Source organism: Archocentrus centrarchus, chromosome 14 (genome assembly GCF_007364275.1).
Source record: "Archocentrus centrarchus isolate MPI-CPG fArcCen1 chromosome 14, fArcCen1, whole genome shotgun sequence".
Classification (NCBI taxonomy): Eukaryota; Metazoa; Chordata; class Actinopteri; order Cichliformes; family Cichlidae; genus Archocentrus; species Archocentrus centrarchus.
Window position 1 is genome coordinate 17154357 of NC_044359.1, and position 17720 is coordinate 17172076.

General features: G+C 41.7%; 1 protein-coding gene across 2 annotated transcripts in view; it reads left to right on the forward strand.

Annotated features, from left to right (window-relative positions):
• Positions 1 to 15679, forward strand: part of rapgef6 (Rap guanine nucleotide exchange factor (GEF) 6) — an 83663-nt gene extending 67984 nt beyond the window's left edge. For both annotated transcript variants that reach the window (XM_030746995.1, XM_030746996.1), the window contains 10 exons: positions 1217 to 1428; positions 1961 to 2084; positions 4440 to 4660; positions 5655 to 5828; positions 6294 to 6440; positions 6712 to 6828; positions 8463 to 8721; positions 11531 to 12066; positions 13046 to 13402; positions 13647 to 15679. In XM_030746995.1, coding sequence (XP_030602855.1) covers positions 1217 to 1428; positions 1961 to 2084; positions 4440 to 4660; positions 5655 to 5828; positions 6294 to 6440; positions 6712 to 6828; positions 8463 to 8721; positions 11531 to 12066; positions 13046 to 13402; positions 13647 to 13669 — 2170 coding nt within the window. In that variant the 3' untranslated portion in view covers positions 13670 to 15679. The remainder of the gene's footprint in view (positions 1 to 1216; positions 1429 to 1960; positions 2085 to 4439; positions 4661 to 5654; positions 5829 to 6293; positions 6441 to 6711; positions 6829 to 8462; positions 8722 to 11530; positions 12067 to 13045; positions 13403 to 13646) is intronic.
• The last annotated feature ends 2041 nt before the right edge of the window (positions 15680 to 17720 follow it).

Genomic DNA, 17720 nt, shown 5'->3' on the forward strand with positions numbered 1-17720 from the left:
AAGACATACAACTGAGGAATGCTAAAAAAACATCCACTTAAATATAAATGGATTTTTGCTATAAGATTAAAATGGGAAAAAGAAAAGGGGGGGTAAGAAAGGAGGGAAAAAAGTGGGCATCACCGTGTCTTCACTGTCACACTGTGTCCAAACATGGAGATGAAATAACACCTGATCACTCCAGATTCTTACCCCATGTTTGTCCTGCATTCTGAGTCCTCAGGAGCTTTGAAACTTTATTGTTTTGCATCGCAGCGTGCTTGTTCTTAACAACATGATAAATATAAAGAGGAACTGCCTGCATTGTTAGCCTGGCATAAATTTACATATAAGTGCATCTACATCAGCACTGCTCTGAAGGCAGTACTGATGTAGATGTCGCATAAATGTGATGAATTGAACTGATTAGTCTTTTTTCTTACTGCGCCGAGGATAAATGTTAGCACTCTTCTCGTACAGTAGTAAGCTGTCTACTCGTAGTGATGAACAGCACCTGTGTCCACTCCCAATCTGGACGCGTGTTAAAGGAGCTCAGCGGTATGGAGATGCTCTGTTTGCTGCTGTAAAAAGGCGCTTTAAAGCATCAGCATCTGACCTACTTGTCTCTTTACATTCCTGCTCACAGCAGGATGTCTGTGCACATATGGGTGCACAACCTGCCTGCTGACAGGGGCATGGCAGCTGCTGCTGCTGTGTAATAGGAAGGTGTTAGAAATGCAGGATGGTGAAATAAGGAGAAAGCCAAGCTATCTCCCCAGTAGAGTATTGTTTGACCCACATGATCAAGTGTGACAAAGCGATGAAGAAAGATATAGGAAAGCAGCAGAGTAGTGGTGAACTGTTGACTTGAATGAACAAATTAATGTAAGAAGAGAGCAGAAAACAAATGCTGTGCTGCTCATTATTATTAGCTGTCTGAGTCTGGTCAGAGCTGGCATTGCCTCAAGGGTGTTTTTAATTGTGGAAACAATGTCCTCACTCAGTGAAGTTAGTTAAGTCAAAAAAGTAGAAATTGTGCAAATGACAGAAAGGTGTTTCTGTCGGTTTGTATTAAACAGTCGCACTAAACCAATCCTCCTTTCCTTTTCTTCTCTACCCTTGTTTCATCTCTTTCTCATTATTACCTGCACTCTTCCCTTCCCTTCTATCTGCCGTAACCTATTTATCTCTGCCTCCCCGCCTCTCTTCTCCCCACCCTCTTTCCTCTCTCATGCAGCGGACTGAACCTGGCACCGGTGGCTCGACTGCGGAGTTCCTGGGAAAAATTGCCCAGCAAGTACGAGAAGCTCTTTGGGGACCTGCAAGATCTCTTCGACCCATCCAGGAACATGGCCAAGTACCGCAACGTGCTGAGCAGCCAGAGCATGCAGCCACCTATCATCCCGCTGTTCCCAGTGGTCAAGAAGGACCTCACCTTCTTACATGAAGGTAGAAGACTTCATGTGCCTGTTTTCGTTCTCAAATTAGCTACTTACATGCTGTCCATTATGTTTCTTAAAATTGCCTCAAAACTGTTCCCAGTTCTCGAGGTTTAATTTAATCTTCCAGCTTCTTTTGTGCTGTGCCAAAGGTCATGTCACGCTCACTGACAAGGTTTACTTCTGCTAAAGGCTTCCTCTTCTTTTCCCTTTTTTAACTGACTCAGAACTACCCAGACTTCTGCTTAAAGGCTTGCCTTAAAAGTGTTTGTGTAAAACGGAAAGTTGCCCTCATTGTGCAAGTTGCCAAAAAAAAAAAAAAATCTTCAAATTAACCAGGGTGAGTAATAATGGAAAAAATATACACAGAGGGAAGGTCAGAAAGATACTAGACTAAGGATGTTTCTCCTTTTTTAAAATGTTGTAGAAATATTATTGCACATCATTTGTTGCAACCGTCCAAATTCAAATGTGAATTATTGTACTTGTCTCCACTTCACTTCAGGCGACTTCTCACTTTCTGTTTCTGTTTGCCCTCTCAGGCAATGACTCAAGTGTTGACGGCCTTGTGAACTTTGAGAAGCTGAGGATGATCGCTAAGGAGATCAGACATGTGGTGCGGATGACCTCAGCCAACATGGACCCTGCCCTCATGTTTAGGCAAAGGTCGGTTGGTTTGATACTGCGGCATAGATTTACCCTTTAAAGCCGTTTTAGGAGCTACTTTTACAGATATGGCTCACGTGCAGCCAGAGATGAAAAGCATGTGTAGATTTGTATGTGATTATATCAACAGTTTGCTACATGTATTTGCATCAGGCTATTCTTTCTATACATTAGATTGTACAGTTTCTTACTGGCAAAAATGTGCTCATCAGGGGAGCATGTGTGTGAATTTTGTATTTAAAAAATATCATTGGACACAGTGACTAGCTAAACGTCGTAGTGTGATAACATCCAGCTTATGTGCCTTGAATAAATAAGGTGATTTCATAAGTGGAACAAAATCCACAACTTCCCTTCAATCTACAGCAAAACTGACTCAGGAAGTATAGCAAAGCAGATTCTATGGTTTTAAAAAAAACGTTACCACTGAAGGCTGCAATGTTGGCAAAAAGGGAACCACAGCACCATACTTCCACCAGCCAACCTGGATCCTTCACCAACAGGATCAGGCATACACTGAAGGTCTGGTTCAATCAATTCCCATTCACTTTCTATCCAGTTCATGGCTCTCTGTGTTTGGATTGCATTCCTCTGCTGGAATGTAACCACACGAGGACACAAGTTATGGACTGAATGGAAATGAAGGTAGAACTGATACCGGCCACAGTGTGTAGTTCGTATCACTCGGTTTGTGTGTGTTTATCACAGTCTGTCACTGCTGCAGTGCATGACTGCCCCCTGCAGACACTCCCTTCATACTACAAACCCAAGACATCAGAGAACATACTTCAATTCTAGACATAACAATTACACATCACATTTTTTTTTTCAAGTGTTTTTAAAAACACAACACAATGTGCTGAATGCATCATGCACAAAGTCACAACACACACTCTTCAGGTTGACATGGGGAGATGTCCTCTGTTTGGTGTCCTCCCATCTCCAGTCATTTCCTGTTTGTTTGTTTGTGGCGGCATGACCTCAGCATAGTGTTGTTTCCTCCTCCCCTCCCCCAATCCTTAAACTTGTCTTTAAGTCACGCTTCAATCTTCACGCCTCTTGCTTGCAGGAAGAAGAGGTGGAAGAGTTTAGGGTAAGTTTGTCCTGCGTACTGGATTCATCCTGTTTTGGTCTGGCCCGGCAAAAAATTTAATCCACCCTGCATCCCTGTCACCATAAACTGCATGTCTCCCATACTTTATATGAGTGTTCATGTGTCTGCCTCTGCTTGGTCATGATTAACCCATTTGCATCACATGAACCATACTAAAGTCCCTTATTGACCCATTAATTGTCTACCCTACTTATTAGATTGTATGTTGAGTCATATAGTACCTAATGAAGAGCAGCTAAATTTTGAATTACTGGTATTCAAGTGCAGGTTCAAATTTAAGTATGTAAGTAGATAATTATAGTACACATTTGGATAAAATGTCATTCTAATTTTTAATAAAAGTACTTCTTGCCGTGCCTGGAAACAACAGGAGAGAAATTGTTCCATTAAGTTGGCGTCCTGGAACATTCATTTATATCTGATAGTCCTCATCGGCAGGTGTAGTTTGTGATGAAAATGTTACTAAATCGCCCGAAAAGCTGCTGAAATGAACTGGAAAAAAAGTACTACACTTCCACAGTGCAAGGTGCAAACTCCGTCTGCTGATGTAGCTCATGTAGTATGATTGAAACCTTAAGAGCAGCTACAATATAGCACTTAAGGGTAGATGAATTTGTCACCTTTGTGCCTAAGCTGAAAATCTCATAGAACAAACCCCACCTGTGTAAATTAAAAAAAAAAAAAAGGCAAGGAAAAAAGCACTGATGAGTATTTGAGTGATACTATTTGACTCAGGTTTGGCATTCGTTCATATCTGCATCATGGCATAATATTTGTTTCCTAACCCTTTTTGCCTCCATCTGACAAAATGTTCTGCTGTTCTGTTCTGTGATAGCATGGCACACCAGGGAGTGCTGCCTCCCTCCCAGTTGCATGGTCCTATTTTAAAATGCTATGCTCCAAAACAAAGACAGATGTACAGATTTTATAGTAAAAGCTGTATTTGATTAAAAAAAAAAGTAGTCGTTCATGTTTTTATGGGTGGTTAAACTGACAGCTGCATTTCCCCCCCCCCCTTTCTTTTTTTCCTTCTTTATACCTGCATGTTCTTTTCTTCTCTTCCTCCCTTCTCTTCATTGCGGCTCTGTCCTCCTCAATCTTTCGTCTTCTGTTCTGTTAACCATTTCTGTCACCTCTTTTGATTCCACACACTTCTTTCACCTCTCCTTCCTCTTACTGCCTGTGTTATTCTTCGACCTTTCCTTCCTTCCTTCCTCCTGCCTTCCTCTTACCCTCAACAGGTCTTTGAGTCAGGGCAGCACTAATTCCAATATGTTGGACGTGCAAGGCGGAGCCCACAAGAAGAGAGTTCGTCGAAGCTCGCTTCTCAATGCTAAGAAGCTGTATGAAGATGCTCAAATGGCCAGAAAGGTGAAGCAATACCTTTCTAACCTTACAGTGGAGACAGATGAGGAGAAACACCAGATCATGTCCCTGCAGTGTGAGCCGTCTTACAACACTTGTGAGTAACTCAGAAACTGAGAAAAAGTCACTCAGGAGGGAATTCTGTGGGCAACCCATATTAGGCTTGTCCACAGAATACGCTCGCTGGCCCCTCTATAGGGCAACTCATGCAGGCCCCACAGTTGTTTTATCCCTCGGGGCCTCATAATGGTTTTCTTCTAACCCATAGTGGGCTTGGACCTATGCAGGCATGTTTGCCAACACATTATTTATAATAAGGAAGCACCATATAAGGAAATGTGACTGCTGTGGAGAAGATGAAGCCATATGACACGTTTTATTACACTGAAATAAAAGGCAGAAATATGAGGCAGAGAGAAGGCGACTGATTCCTAACCTCAGTAATATGGAAGTTAAACTGCATTTTATTTAAATGCTGCAAAAGTAGTCAGCAGGAGAAAGACAGACTAGTTTGTTTAATAGGATTTGTTTTTTTAGCAAGTGGTTCTATAGTGTAGTGGTTTACATGCTTGCCTACAAAGTGAAAGATCACCAGTTTGAGCCTGGACAGAAACACAAATCCTTTAGCATTTGTGAGCATGATTTGGGCATGTTTGCTGACTTGGTTCAGCTGGCAACCTACATGCCAAAAGGCATCCGAGGCCCGGGTTTAATTTCACCTCAGACCTCTCTCTCTCTACCTTACTCTTTACTCTCCACCGTTGTCCTGTCCAATAAAGTGGTGAAAAAATGGGGGTCTTCACTGCCACCTAGTGTATTTGCAAATGTTGGTCAGAAAATAACAGGAAGTAATTGATTAGTTTGTATCATCTAAATTTAAATTTTCGATCTTTTTTTTTTATATAGGTCTTTGAAAGTCTGACGTTGATCTAAACATTATTATTGCTTTTAGCTGGTATTAATGTTGAGTGCAGTTTTGCCTTTTTGACTGCAATATTTCCTGTCAGCTGCAACTGTAAAGTGCAAAATAATTCTTTTTTCACATATATACTGTATATATAATTATTTATGTCTCCTTCCTGTGATTGTAGTGTCTAAGAATTTGAATGAGAGGCGATCCACTAAGTCGGATATGTCTCCAGTGTCTCTACGGTCAACTCTGCCCTCTGGAAAAACACACAACAGGGTGTCACAAGTCCTACAGGTCCAGGTCCCACTGAACCCTCTACGAAAGAAGAGCACTGCCAAGGACATAGGTTCACTTAGTGAGTATGCCCCTATTATTTTATTTGTTATCACTAAGCTCTTTAATGTAACTCTTTATTATCATTAGACTTTTTAATATGCTTTATTTCCTACTGTGTGTTTGTATTTAAAGATTCACTGTAATCTATAATTTTCTACTTCTAATTGTTAATACTTCTACTTGAATTGCACAAATTCTGCATAAGCCACTGATAAGTGATGATTAACCTGCAGCACTTCACAGAATGTGGGTGGTAATGTTATGGTGATAAGTGGGTACTTTTATGGTAATTGTATAGTTGTAGATAAGGACAAAATTCAAAGAAACTTCAAACTTTTTGCTAAGCAAATCCCATACATTTGGCTTATTGTCATATATATTCAAAGCGGAGGTAAATGAAATGTTACATTTCTGTGTTAATAGAAATGTAACCAAATCCCTGATTGGGCAACATTTTTGAACTTTTATTTTCTCTCTTCTTCAGATTCCAACTCTCCCCAGGTGGTTAAGAAGCCACCAGTGAACTCATCAGAGGAGTGGAGCACCAAGAGACCATCTGATGACACCGTTTCCACCATCTCCTCCCTTCACTCAAGCCCCACGGTGTCGCCTCAGGGCTCCCCGCGCAAAGGTCTGCAACCAAAACTGATTTGATTTATCTATTTATTTATTTTTTAAAACTCTGTTTGCTTTTATCTGCTTCAGGTAGGGTTGAATCTGAGTAGATTTAGAGTAACACTCACCTCAAGACAGAGCTGTAAAACAAATGATAATCTTACAGAGAAATCAGTGTGGTGAGATTTATTAGTCATGCATGTTAAGTCTTAAGTTAATTTATATTTGCTAATGTTTTAATCTATTTTCTGTGTTTCATCTCTCCTATTATTCCCTTTTGCTGTTAGTGGGAGGTGTGGCAAAGTCCCAGAACTCCAGCCAGATGAACTTGTCAGGATCTTCATCATCACTGACCAGCGACGCCAGCTCAAAGGCCACTGTCAGTCTGCGCAGCTACGGCATAGGTGGGGCCATCCTCCACAAGAGAATCCTATTGATGACCAGGCAGTGCAGTGAAGAGAGTAGGATGGAGAGAAAAGAGCAGCAAGAGGAGGATAAACAAAATCAACTAGAAGAACAGGAAAAAGTGATGATGCAGGAGGAGATGGAGGCAGTTGAGAGAGGCTTATTTTCCTCAGAGCAAAGGAAAGGGAAATCCAGACAGCAGAGCAACCAGGGTGCACAGACAGATGCAGGACAAATTTTCCTGATAAGAGCAGGAAGTCCTTCCCCAAAAAGAAAAAGTACTAATGGAGATCATCCTATAGCCCAAATTGGCTCTCCATACAGTTTTCCATCTCTTTCCCAGTCCCATTTAATGAGACCAAAACCTCCAGAGTCCCCCATTAGGAGGAGACTGATGTCACCATTCAGGATACTGAGGGGAAGGAGTGAGTCCAGGGAGAGGCCAGCAGCAGTCAGCCCACATCTGAACAGCAGGGAGGAAGCAGCAGAGACTATGTCCTCCTCACCTCAGGAGGAGACACGAGGGCAGGCAGAGCAGAGAGCCAGGAGATCAGTCAGCCCCAACCCCTTCCTCTGGCTGTGCAGGGACAGAGACACCAAGAGAGAGACTTTCTAACAGACATCACGCTAAGACAGTTATAGCAAAAACAATAAAGTGACAGAAGGCAGTGGTATTTGAGAAAGACTTTTTGTTGATGATCATTTTGTTTTTGATGCATAAGTGCAAGTGCTGCTTGACAGTTTCAGATCCACCGTGAGTCACAGAAATGTGACGCCTGAGAGTTTTCACTGTGAATATTTGAAGTAGACGGTGTGACACAGATAGGGAAAAAGTACATCTGAGGCAGTAACAACAGATGGAAAAGCATTTCAGTGTGTTCTCGAAGCTCGCCCGACATTTATTATTCACGGGATGATGCTTTGAATTATCTTGTTAAAAGTGTTTGAATGTCACTGAACAGCCGACAGTCACTTTTGTCGCAGTGAAACGTTCTTCGTTCCTCAATTTTGAAATGAATTTTAAAAAAAAAAAAGAAAGTTCCTTCATTCCTTTTTGGTTGAAAGGTTGGAGGCTGTATACTTTTGATATATGGATCTCTTCTGTTGGATGCAGTATTTAATTGTAATGTTCATTTAGTTTCCTGACAGTTGATTTGCTTTTTTGTGATATAAAGTTCAAACTGTGACCCCACAACAGTGTGCTTCACAGTAATTTCACAAGTGCACAACTAACTTTACATTGTAGAAGCTGTTCTGATTTCACAGTTTCACGCTTTCTGATGGCGATTTGTAATTTTAAAAATCGAAGGCCACCGAAATTTAAGGTCGTCTCTTCAGAGTCACAAACTGGGACTGTTATACTTTTTTGTCTTCTTTAGAATGCAGGCAGATTTAAAGTGCTCTCACTGAAGAGAGCTTAATTTGAGTAGAGAACTACATTAACACTGCCTGGCTTTGGCTATAGTTATCATCATTGCCACCCAGTAAAATGATCTGCTTTCGTACCACTGCACTGAACTTCTGTTTAAAAAAATACACTGCTGGCCTTTTTCTGTTTTGTTTTGTTTTTTCTTTTACCTCTCCATTATAAAAAATCTCCAAATGTAAATATCTGAAATGTTCCTCTGTCCAGGTTATGCCCTCCTACCAGCCGGTAAAGCTGACAACCTGTCGGACTCGAGTCACAGCGAGATCTCCTCCCGCTCCAGTATTTGTTCAGTCGACTCGGTGCCTGCTCCTGGGCCTGATGACCGATGTAACAGCAGCAGCAGGACCTGTACTACTACTGCCACTATTGCTACTACAACTTCTACAATGGGTGCTGCAGTTCCTGAGAGTGCAGCAGGAATGCATGCTCACATGAATGCTGATTATAACCAGCCCGGCACAAGGTAATCTGGCTTCAGTTCAGTTGATCTAATCTGTCTGATTAATTTACTAGAGTGCTTCTGTTTTGATAGTTTAGATTGATGGACCATTTCTTTATGTTTTGCAGTTTGCAGTGTCATGACAAAATACAAGCACTGATTATGGTTCTTGACCAGATCCTGACAGGAAATGATTCAATAAGGCCTCAGTCACATAGGCCTAGAGACCAGCAACCCTCTGGGAACATAAGGTCACTAGGGGAAAAAGTATATTCCCGAGTGGTCGCTGCAGGTTGCTGGCAATCACTCGGTCAAATCGGTTGCAAAGAGCTATATGGTGCACCAGAAACAGCTTTGTGATTGCTTTGGTTGCTAGACAAGATTGCCACTAGTCTCCAAACACTCGCCAGCTACTTGCTGAGCAGCGGTGAAACCTGAGTGATGTGAATCCCACCTTTCACATTTTCACTGCCGCTCAGCGAGTAGTTTGCAAGAGTTTACAACCACTCACCAAATGTTCCTGGAATACACAACCTGCAGTTGCCTGGAATCACAGACCGGTCTCTAAGGCCTGTGAGACTTGCATGTTGTTCACATTTTGAAGCCTCAACTTTAGCATTATGCATTATGTTGCCATTTCGGTCGTAGCCAGAAGAGACCATATTTGGACACAAGGGTTATTAGCTAATTCTAGCCAGCTCGATTAGCGGGACGCAGGTTCTATGGGTGCTTTGAAAAGACACAGAGAGTAAGTCACCAAAGCTGTTAGTACAATTAACCACTCGACAAGCAATCTCATTAGTCAGATAATTAACTTAAAAAGCCTCAACACCACAAATATGATTAAGAGGTTCAGTTCAGTGACTCCAATTAATGTGAAACATAGCAGTCTTGTAGAGAGCACCTGGCACTCAAACAGCCATCCCCATGCATAAATAAATAAACAGGTTGAGGGCTTAGGATTATAGACCTCAAAACTAAATGATTTGTCACGGTGGAGGTTTATTTTTTTTTTATAATGTGTAAAAATACACTCTTGAAGGTTGCTACATGTGAAGAAACACAAGTCAAATCTGACTTTGAGCTAACTTGTCTGAAGGTATCACCCTCACCTCGAACCACGAGGACACACAAATACACAGCCGTCACAAGCCTCGCTGGCTGCTGCCACTTTTTCTGCAAGCTGGATTCCAATAACGTCCTTTCCTCATTAAACAGGGAGTCCTAAAACACAGCGGGAGGTTTTATAGGCATCCCACATTTACTGACCTCCTCTCCTCAACTCTGTTAACAATGTATCGGTATTCGCGCGGGCGGCTTTTTAATCTGGCTGAGTTAACAACACAGCTCTTTTATTGTCTGCTGTTTGTTTATTATTCCTTCATGATCAGGCCATTGTGTCTCATAAAGAGGAGACTTTAAAAAAAAAAAAAAAAAAAAAGTCAGACGCAGTAACCCGTCTCCCCACTCTGATATATTACCTCGGCAGCCTCGTCGTATAACACCAGTTTTATGAAATATGGCTCGGTTTCACCGAGTGGCCTGTTTTGTCCAGTAAGACGGTGTCAGTGAATCAAGAAAACAAAAACAGCTGAAGAGGAAAAAGTTTTTCAAAAGTTTATTTTCATTTTTCGTTGAACAGATGAGGCATAAATAATACCATAAATAAGCGAGTAAGTATCCGTATTTCACAGATAAAAACCGCTAAAACACAAATCTGTGCAGTTTCTTTTGGGATTCTGTTTCCATTTATCTTCTCATGCTGGGGACTCTCTGACCGACGTGTCCTTCAGCAGTGTTTTATAGTTATTGAACCTCCTCCTTTGCCCTCTTCTCCCTCCCTTCTTCCCTCTTGTTTCATTATCACTTTATTTCAGTTTGACTTACCTCCACCTCCTTTACCAGCATTCAACAGCCCTGCGCAGATATCCTGCGTCCTTTCTTCTTTTAACCATTTTAGTCTTGGTAAATTTACCCATATTTTTCAAAAGTTTCAACAGTTACCATACTAACTGTATTCTATTGAGTATTCCTTAGACACACCAGTGCGTTGGTTTCTACACTGGCTTATTATTATTAATTATATTTGGCCTAGAGCAGAGATCCTCACATCCAGGCCTCGAGAGCCGGTGTCCTGCAGGTTTTAGATGTGTCCCTGATCCATCACACCTGAATCACATGGCTGAATTACCTCTTCGGTATGCACTCAAGTTCTCCAGAGTCCTGCTAATGACTTCTATATTTGACTCAGAGACACATCTAAAACATGCAGGACACTGGCTCTCGAGGCCTGGATGTGAGGATCCCTGGCCTAGAGCATGAGAGCTCCTTGTGCAAAACTCACGAGCCACCCTTCATTTCTTTGTACTTTGCTTCCAAGGAGCCGGACTTTGTTGTCTTTTTTTTTTAAAGTGGTCTTGAGCAGCAGGTTTTTTTTTAGGCTTTCTGAAGGTCTTTCAAACATGGTGGAGGCTCTGTTATTGTTTGGGGCTGCATTTGAGTCGGTGATGTTGGGGATCTTGTCAACAACATTGATGGAATGCAGAAAAGTACTGCCAGATTTTGATCTACCATGTAATAAAGTAGTTTTCTTTGGATATTGCCTGCATTTTCACTCATTTTCCATCAGGTCAAATCTTTACTTGGATCGACAAAGAAAAAAAAAACAAAAACGCCACAGATATCAGAGTTTGATGGGCATAAAATAGTTTTGTACTAACAAGATGATTCAAGAGAACACTAAACATGAACCAAAACTAATATTTAGCATCTGTTAAATGTGCAGATGTTTAAAAGCTTTTTTCACCTGTGTATTATTGTCTCCTATCTACAGTAGTTCCTCATCAGCTCGAGGATACGCAACGCGAGCCTCCACTTTCACCTCCTCAATCTCAACAGAGGAGCTGACCCAAGACCACACCTCTCTGGACTCGGTGGCCGACAGCGGCCGCGGCAGCTGGACGTCCTGCTCCTCCAACTCCCACGACTCCTTCCAGAGCCTCCCCGCCTCCTCCTGTCGGCCTTGGGACCACGGCATCCACGGCCACCCGCTTGCTCTCTCGCACATGCACTTCAAGCACACGCAGATAGCCCGGCCAATAGCGGAGGTCGAAGCTGCCACGCCCATGTGGGCGAGCGACAGCAGCGCTAAGCAGCACTCCAGAGACTCGAGCTCAGATCTGTCCAATCAGTGTCGGCAGAGCTGGGCGTCGTCCGGTTCGCTCTCGGACACCTATGAGGGGAATTATGGGACGATAAAGCGGCGAAACACCTCGGAGCACCCCTCCTCACCAGCCAAAGAGGAAGGAGGGCAAAGCACAGACCCTGCCTACAAAACGGTGACATCAAGCACAGAGAAGGGCCTGATAGGTGAGGGAACAGCTTGCGAGTTTGATTCCCTGTAAACATAGCACAGCGTCGCAGTGGTCAGCTCTTAGTGTGTGTCTGCTGAGGAAGTTTTGAAATAGTTACAAAAAGAAGAAATTATGCTTTGCCATCCTAGGCTTTGTTTGTGAGGCTATAAAAATCAACTTCTGCTTAATCTTTCTTGATGCCGAATATAAAAATGGGCCATGATTTGACTTATGTGCAGTAAATAAAGCTGTGTGGGTCAGTTTTAGGTGAATAACTGCGGTTTTTTTGTTGCTTGGCTTGCTGTTATTTTTTGCTAAGATCCCAATCAGAGCTCATTCTTGTCACTGCTAGCGTATGGAGGAGTTATGCTGCATACATCGCAGTTACCTAGTTTCATAAGGACAACAAACCTTTTTTGAAATTTTAAGACAGAGTCGAGTTTATTGAGTTGTGGGTGAGAAGGTTAGCTGTACAGTAGTTGACTGGAGCAAGGCAAAATTAATTGGCAACAACTGTGATAATCGATCAGTCGTTTAAGTCAGTCACTCTGCCTGCATCGCATCAAATGTGAGAATCATAACAAGATTATCATAAATATCTTGTTGGTCAGATCATTATGATGGGCATTTTCACCGTTTTGAGAAACAAAAGATTGATTGATTGATCTGGTAATAACTGACAGAACTAATCAATACTGAAAATAATTATTAGTTGCAGTTTGAGTTCTGTCTGTATTTGCTGCAGCCTTCCATCTCATTGGTTGTATTTTTTTTTTTCTTTTAATTTTTGACACATTCTGATGCATGTGTAGCTGCCTGTTGTGTTAGTGAAACATCACATTGATTTAATTTTCCCATTATTTTCTTTGGTTTCTCCCCTCTTCACAACAACTCCCCACACACCCTCTTCCCCCACCGGCAACCTTCTCACCCTCCCTCTTCCACCTCTTTCTTCACTCCATCCCTCCTTTCTTTTGATCTCCACCTCCATCCAGTGTATTGTGTCACCTCCCCTGCCAAGGATGAGCGTTACCGAGCTCCCCCTCCCACCCCTCCAGGCTACCAGGGGCTGGCTCTGGGGGACCTTGGCCTCACAGACGGAGTAATAGGTGGGCCAGGAGGGAACCTCCCCAGGCCTCCTCACCTCAAACCTCCAGACTACAGCGTGGCATTGCAAAGGAGCAAACTCCTGCAGAGCCCCAGAGCGGCCAGCAGTCTGGCTGAGGCACGCAGGCTGGCTACTAACCTTCACCTCCAACACCAAGATGCACGGACAGCTGGGTCCACAGCAGGCCACTCCAGACCCCCAAGCACTTGCCACCCACCACAGGATCTGGCTGACAGTGAGGATGGTAGGAACCTAACTTAAACCAAGAAATCCAGGTGGCATTAAGTGTTTTCCTATCAGTACGCACCGTGGGAAAGAACAAAAAAAATGTTATATGACAGTGACAGATTTTATGCTGTATCATCCTACTTTCCATCATAATTCCAGGCTTTGTTGTGAACATGAGATTATATATTTAATTGTATATTATGTGGTACCAAAGCTCTGAAGACTCCCTAACAAACACCGTCCTCTCTTCTCTTTTCCAGATGAACAAGTGTCAGCGGTGTAAAGACGCCGACGTCACATCTCACACACGGACCGAGTGGTTTTGATCAGGCTTGGGACTAAACTAGCGAGCCTGTCGTCATCAAATGTCAGAGCACATTCTCCGAGCCCCACCCGACCCAAGGCCCCTTGTGGCCACCCATGAACCTGACCAGTCAGTCAGGTGACCTCTGTCCAACTCCCAAGACTCACACAAGCACCTCTTTTTAAACTCATTTAACAAAACAAAGAAAAAAAAAAAAAAAAGACTTTTTTTTAAAAACTCTGTACAAAGCGGGGGGGGCGATGTGATGGGATCATATCGCGGTAGATGGACATAAAAAAGAAGGAAAGAGTGACATGCGAAGAAGTCACACTCCTCGTAAATAGACCATGTACCTCCATTTTGTGCTCCAAGCTCACTTATCTAAAAATGTTTTTTTTTTTTTTGTTAAATTAAAATATTGTACAGTGACTTTTTTTTTTTTTTGGAAAGTATTCATTTTTCTTCTTTTCAGTTGCATCTCTGAACTTTTACATGAGGATAGTGAGGCGGAGCGGACAAAAGGGATGGAAAGTTGTAGTCAGCTGTGCAGTATTGGAATAAACATGAACTCGTGGGGGATTTTCTTTTTTTTCTTGATTTTTTTTTTTTTTGCAAGATTGTCGTCCGCTCAAAAGGAGATGAATGTGAAACAGAGAGACAAACTGTGGCACTGATGAGATACATTTACATAGATGACACCATCCCCATGCTAATAAAGTAAGTGCACAAAAAACAGTTACAGTAGTTACACTTTGACTGCACCGGAGGTCAGGAAAGCCCCTCAGGCGCCATTTTTTTTCACTCCCTCTTCAGGTGGTGACAAAAGAGCAACAACAGAAGGCATGTCTGTTTACGTTTAACACTTATTGTACTTTGCTGAGCTTTACAGAAAAAATTTAAAAAAAGACAAACTGCGTATCTCAGGCAGTTTCCCGTGTCTCCGTGTTGCGCTCTCCACCGCCAGCCACCTCTGTTATTGCTTGTTTAGTGTGTCGCGAGGTACTTTAGCGGCATGCTGCCTCCTGGATGTTCTATAAAAACTGTATCATAACTTGATTTTAATGAGCTGAAGAACAAATGCCTTGCTGCTTACTGTAGAGTTTTAAAAAGTGTTGTTATTTAATTGCAGCAGCTATAATAAAATGATAAATTAGCACTGTGTGACCACACAATGTGCATGCATATATGTATACGCACGCGCACACACACACACACACACACACACACACACACACACACACACCGAAATCAAGCTGGTGTGCATAAAGACAAAGGACAGTGTTTACACCAGTGCTTAAATATTTTGTTTACAGTGTTTATTAGACTAGTTGTCTATTGAATTACAAGCTGAAGTGTTCGAGTGTAACGCTCCAGGCTCAGCCGCCCTTGTAAATGTGTTAATAATGCAGCAGGAATATGCAGATGCAGCATAACCTTTGATTATGTGCTCACAGTGTACCTCTCTCATCTTTTTTTTTGTTGTTTTTTTTGTTTTGTTTGTTGTTTTTCTTTTTTTTGCTTCCTATTTAAAAGAGCGAGCGTCAAACACAAGTCGGCGGATATTTTAAATCGTGGTTGGCATCTCTTGGCGTGTCCATAGTATATTTTGTAGAATATTTAAAGAGGATGTGCTTGAAAATCGTTTATTTGTATTGAAAACAGAAGCAAATTTGTACATTCAAAAATGGATTTTTTTTTTTTTTTTTGTGTATTTTTTTCCCTGCAGTTTGGCAGGGGTGTAACTGGAATTAGATGTTCTTCTCCTTTTGCTGTTTGTCGTGCGCTCTGTAATACTTCTTTTGTTTTGCCACACGAAGACTTGAAATGACTGATGCTAATGTATATATACCTGGCATATATATATGAAATTACACATATATATATTTTTGTTGTTTCTTTGCCATAAATTAATGTTATGATGAGAGAAGAGAGTACTCTATAAAGGCTATTTTTGAATATTTTGTTATAAGAAATAACACAAGGTGGTGATTGCCCTGTTTCTCTGTATCTTTCTTTTGGGGGGGGGGGGGGGGGGGCAGGAGTCTTTAAAGGAATTTCTGTTATTTTCTCCCCTCACTCTTTTTTTTTTTTTTGTGCCATTTCTGCTCTTTGAGTTTAATTGCTGCTGTGTTTTGGGATATGGTGGGCTGTGTGTGTTTGTGTGTGAGAGAGAGAGAGAGTGTTGTGGAATTATATTTGTGAGGCTGGGATCAACATAGCATTAAAAAAAAATCCCATTTTCATTCAGTCGGGGGACGCTGCGCATAAGGAAAAGCTCAGAAGTCATTTTCAACAAAAGCCTTTCTTAGTTTGCGGTTTTGCTTTGATTGCTTCTGTCTGCAGAAAGGTGGGCCCCTTGTGAGTCTCTCACTGCCAGTTTCATGACACACGGCGAGTTCATTCCCACTCAGACATGATGATTGAAAGGGTTTTTTTATGTTATTATATTCCTGTCTGTTTGAATTGAGCTGAACAAGCCCTACTACGATGCCTTGTATAGCATAGGCTCTCTCAGCCCCATCAGCTCAGCAGGACTTTAAACTTTTAACCTCCCTCCTCGCTCTACTCACTCTGCTTCCCTAATGGATTTCCCTCCATTGCTCAAGAGCATCCACTGTGACCCTCACCCGGGTTCCTTTTTCTTTGAAACTTTGAAACAGACCGAGTGTCTCAAACTGACAGCTCCTTTTTTTTCTTTTTTTTTTTTTGCACAAGATCCCTGAAATTCTTAAATTCTTAACCACAAATCAGTATTAATGTTTTCCATGGATTTTTCTTCTTTGATTTTTTTTTTTTTTGTAATCACAGAAGCATGTGTTACTGCCAATAGTTTCCCCTAGATTATATGAATAGCAGGGATTTTAGCACTGAGTAAACATGTCAGTGCTTCTGACTGCATAAAACTGGAGGAAGATACATGCCGCCCCCTTTACCTGGAAATGCCCCGTAAGCCTGATCATCAGTTAGCCCCCTTGTCTCCTGCCATGGAATGCAATAAGAGAGATGTGAATGTGTTTTATGTATACATCTTTTGGCATTACAGCAGAAATGCACAACAATAAGCTTACATGTGGTGAGTGAGCTGCACAGTCTGTACAAAGAGGTATTAACTTGGTCTGTGGCTTAAAGTTTGCTTTTGTCTCACACTTAATAGCTGTTGTAACTTATGTCTTTTAGAAAGACAACATGATTTTGCTTGTACGCTTTTTATGTATTTTTTACAAGTGTAAATAGTTGCTCTATTTTTGTTTAAGAGAATGTTTAAAAAGGACGAATATGAATTTGGACAATGAATAAAATGTTAAGAAAGAATCTAGTGTCTCTTTTTTGTTGTTGTTGTTGTTGTTTGGCTGGTGCTTTTATTGCCTCAGGCCTCAAAAAAACAAAAGAAAAACAAGCTTCAGCCATGCACTTAATTTGGGAAAGATCATTAAACTTAAATAGGAAATGAACTATATATGCTGCAGTCTCTTCGTGAGTACGTTTCTTCTACCAACTAGTGATGCTGGAATTTAGCTTCCAGGGAGGTTGAATGTCTTTAAACCATGATTTGGAAATGCACAAAAAAACCAGCATATTTCACTTAAAACCAATGCCAACCTCATGATGACACTGGATGAAAATTTGCAGCTTCACCCAATTTAATAGAATTTAGCTCCATAAGGTCATGTGTGTCTGCACTGCATGTCATAACAGTCCACTCAACAGTTGTTCAGTTATTTCACTCTGGAAAGACTTAACAGGATCAAACCAAATGCAGCTACTATAATATTTTTGGTGTAGGTTACGCTTTATTATTTTTTTTTTGTACTTGACCTAACTTCTCCTTGTGTTGTTCAGAAGTCCGCGCTGCCTCTCGACCTTCTGCTGCGTTAAGCACTCCATCAGATCTGATCAGGGCGGAGAGCAAGATACTGTCCTCAAGGTCAGGTTCCTTTTATTACTCATTAAAGGTTTAGTGTCACATGCTGGTTGACCTCTGTATGTGTCTATATGAAAGTCAGTGGGTACGTGCACTGCTGAAAACAGT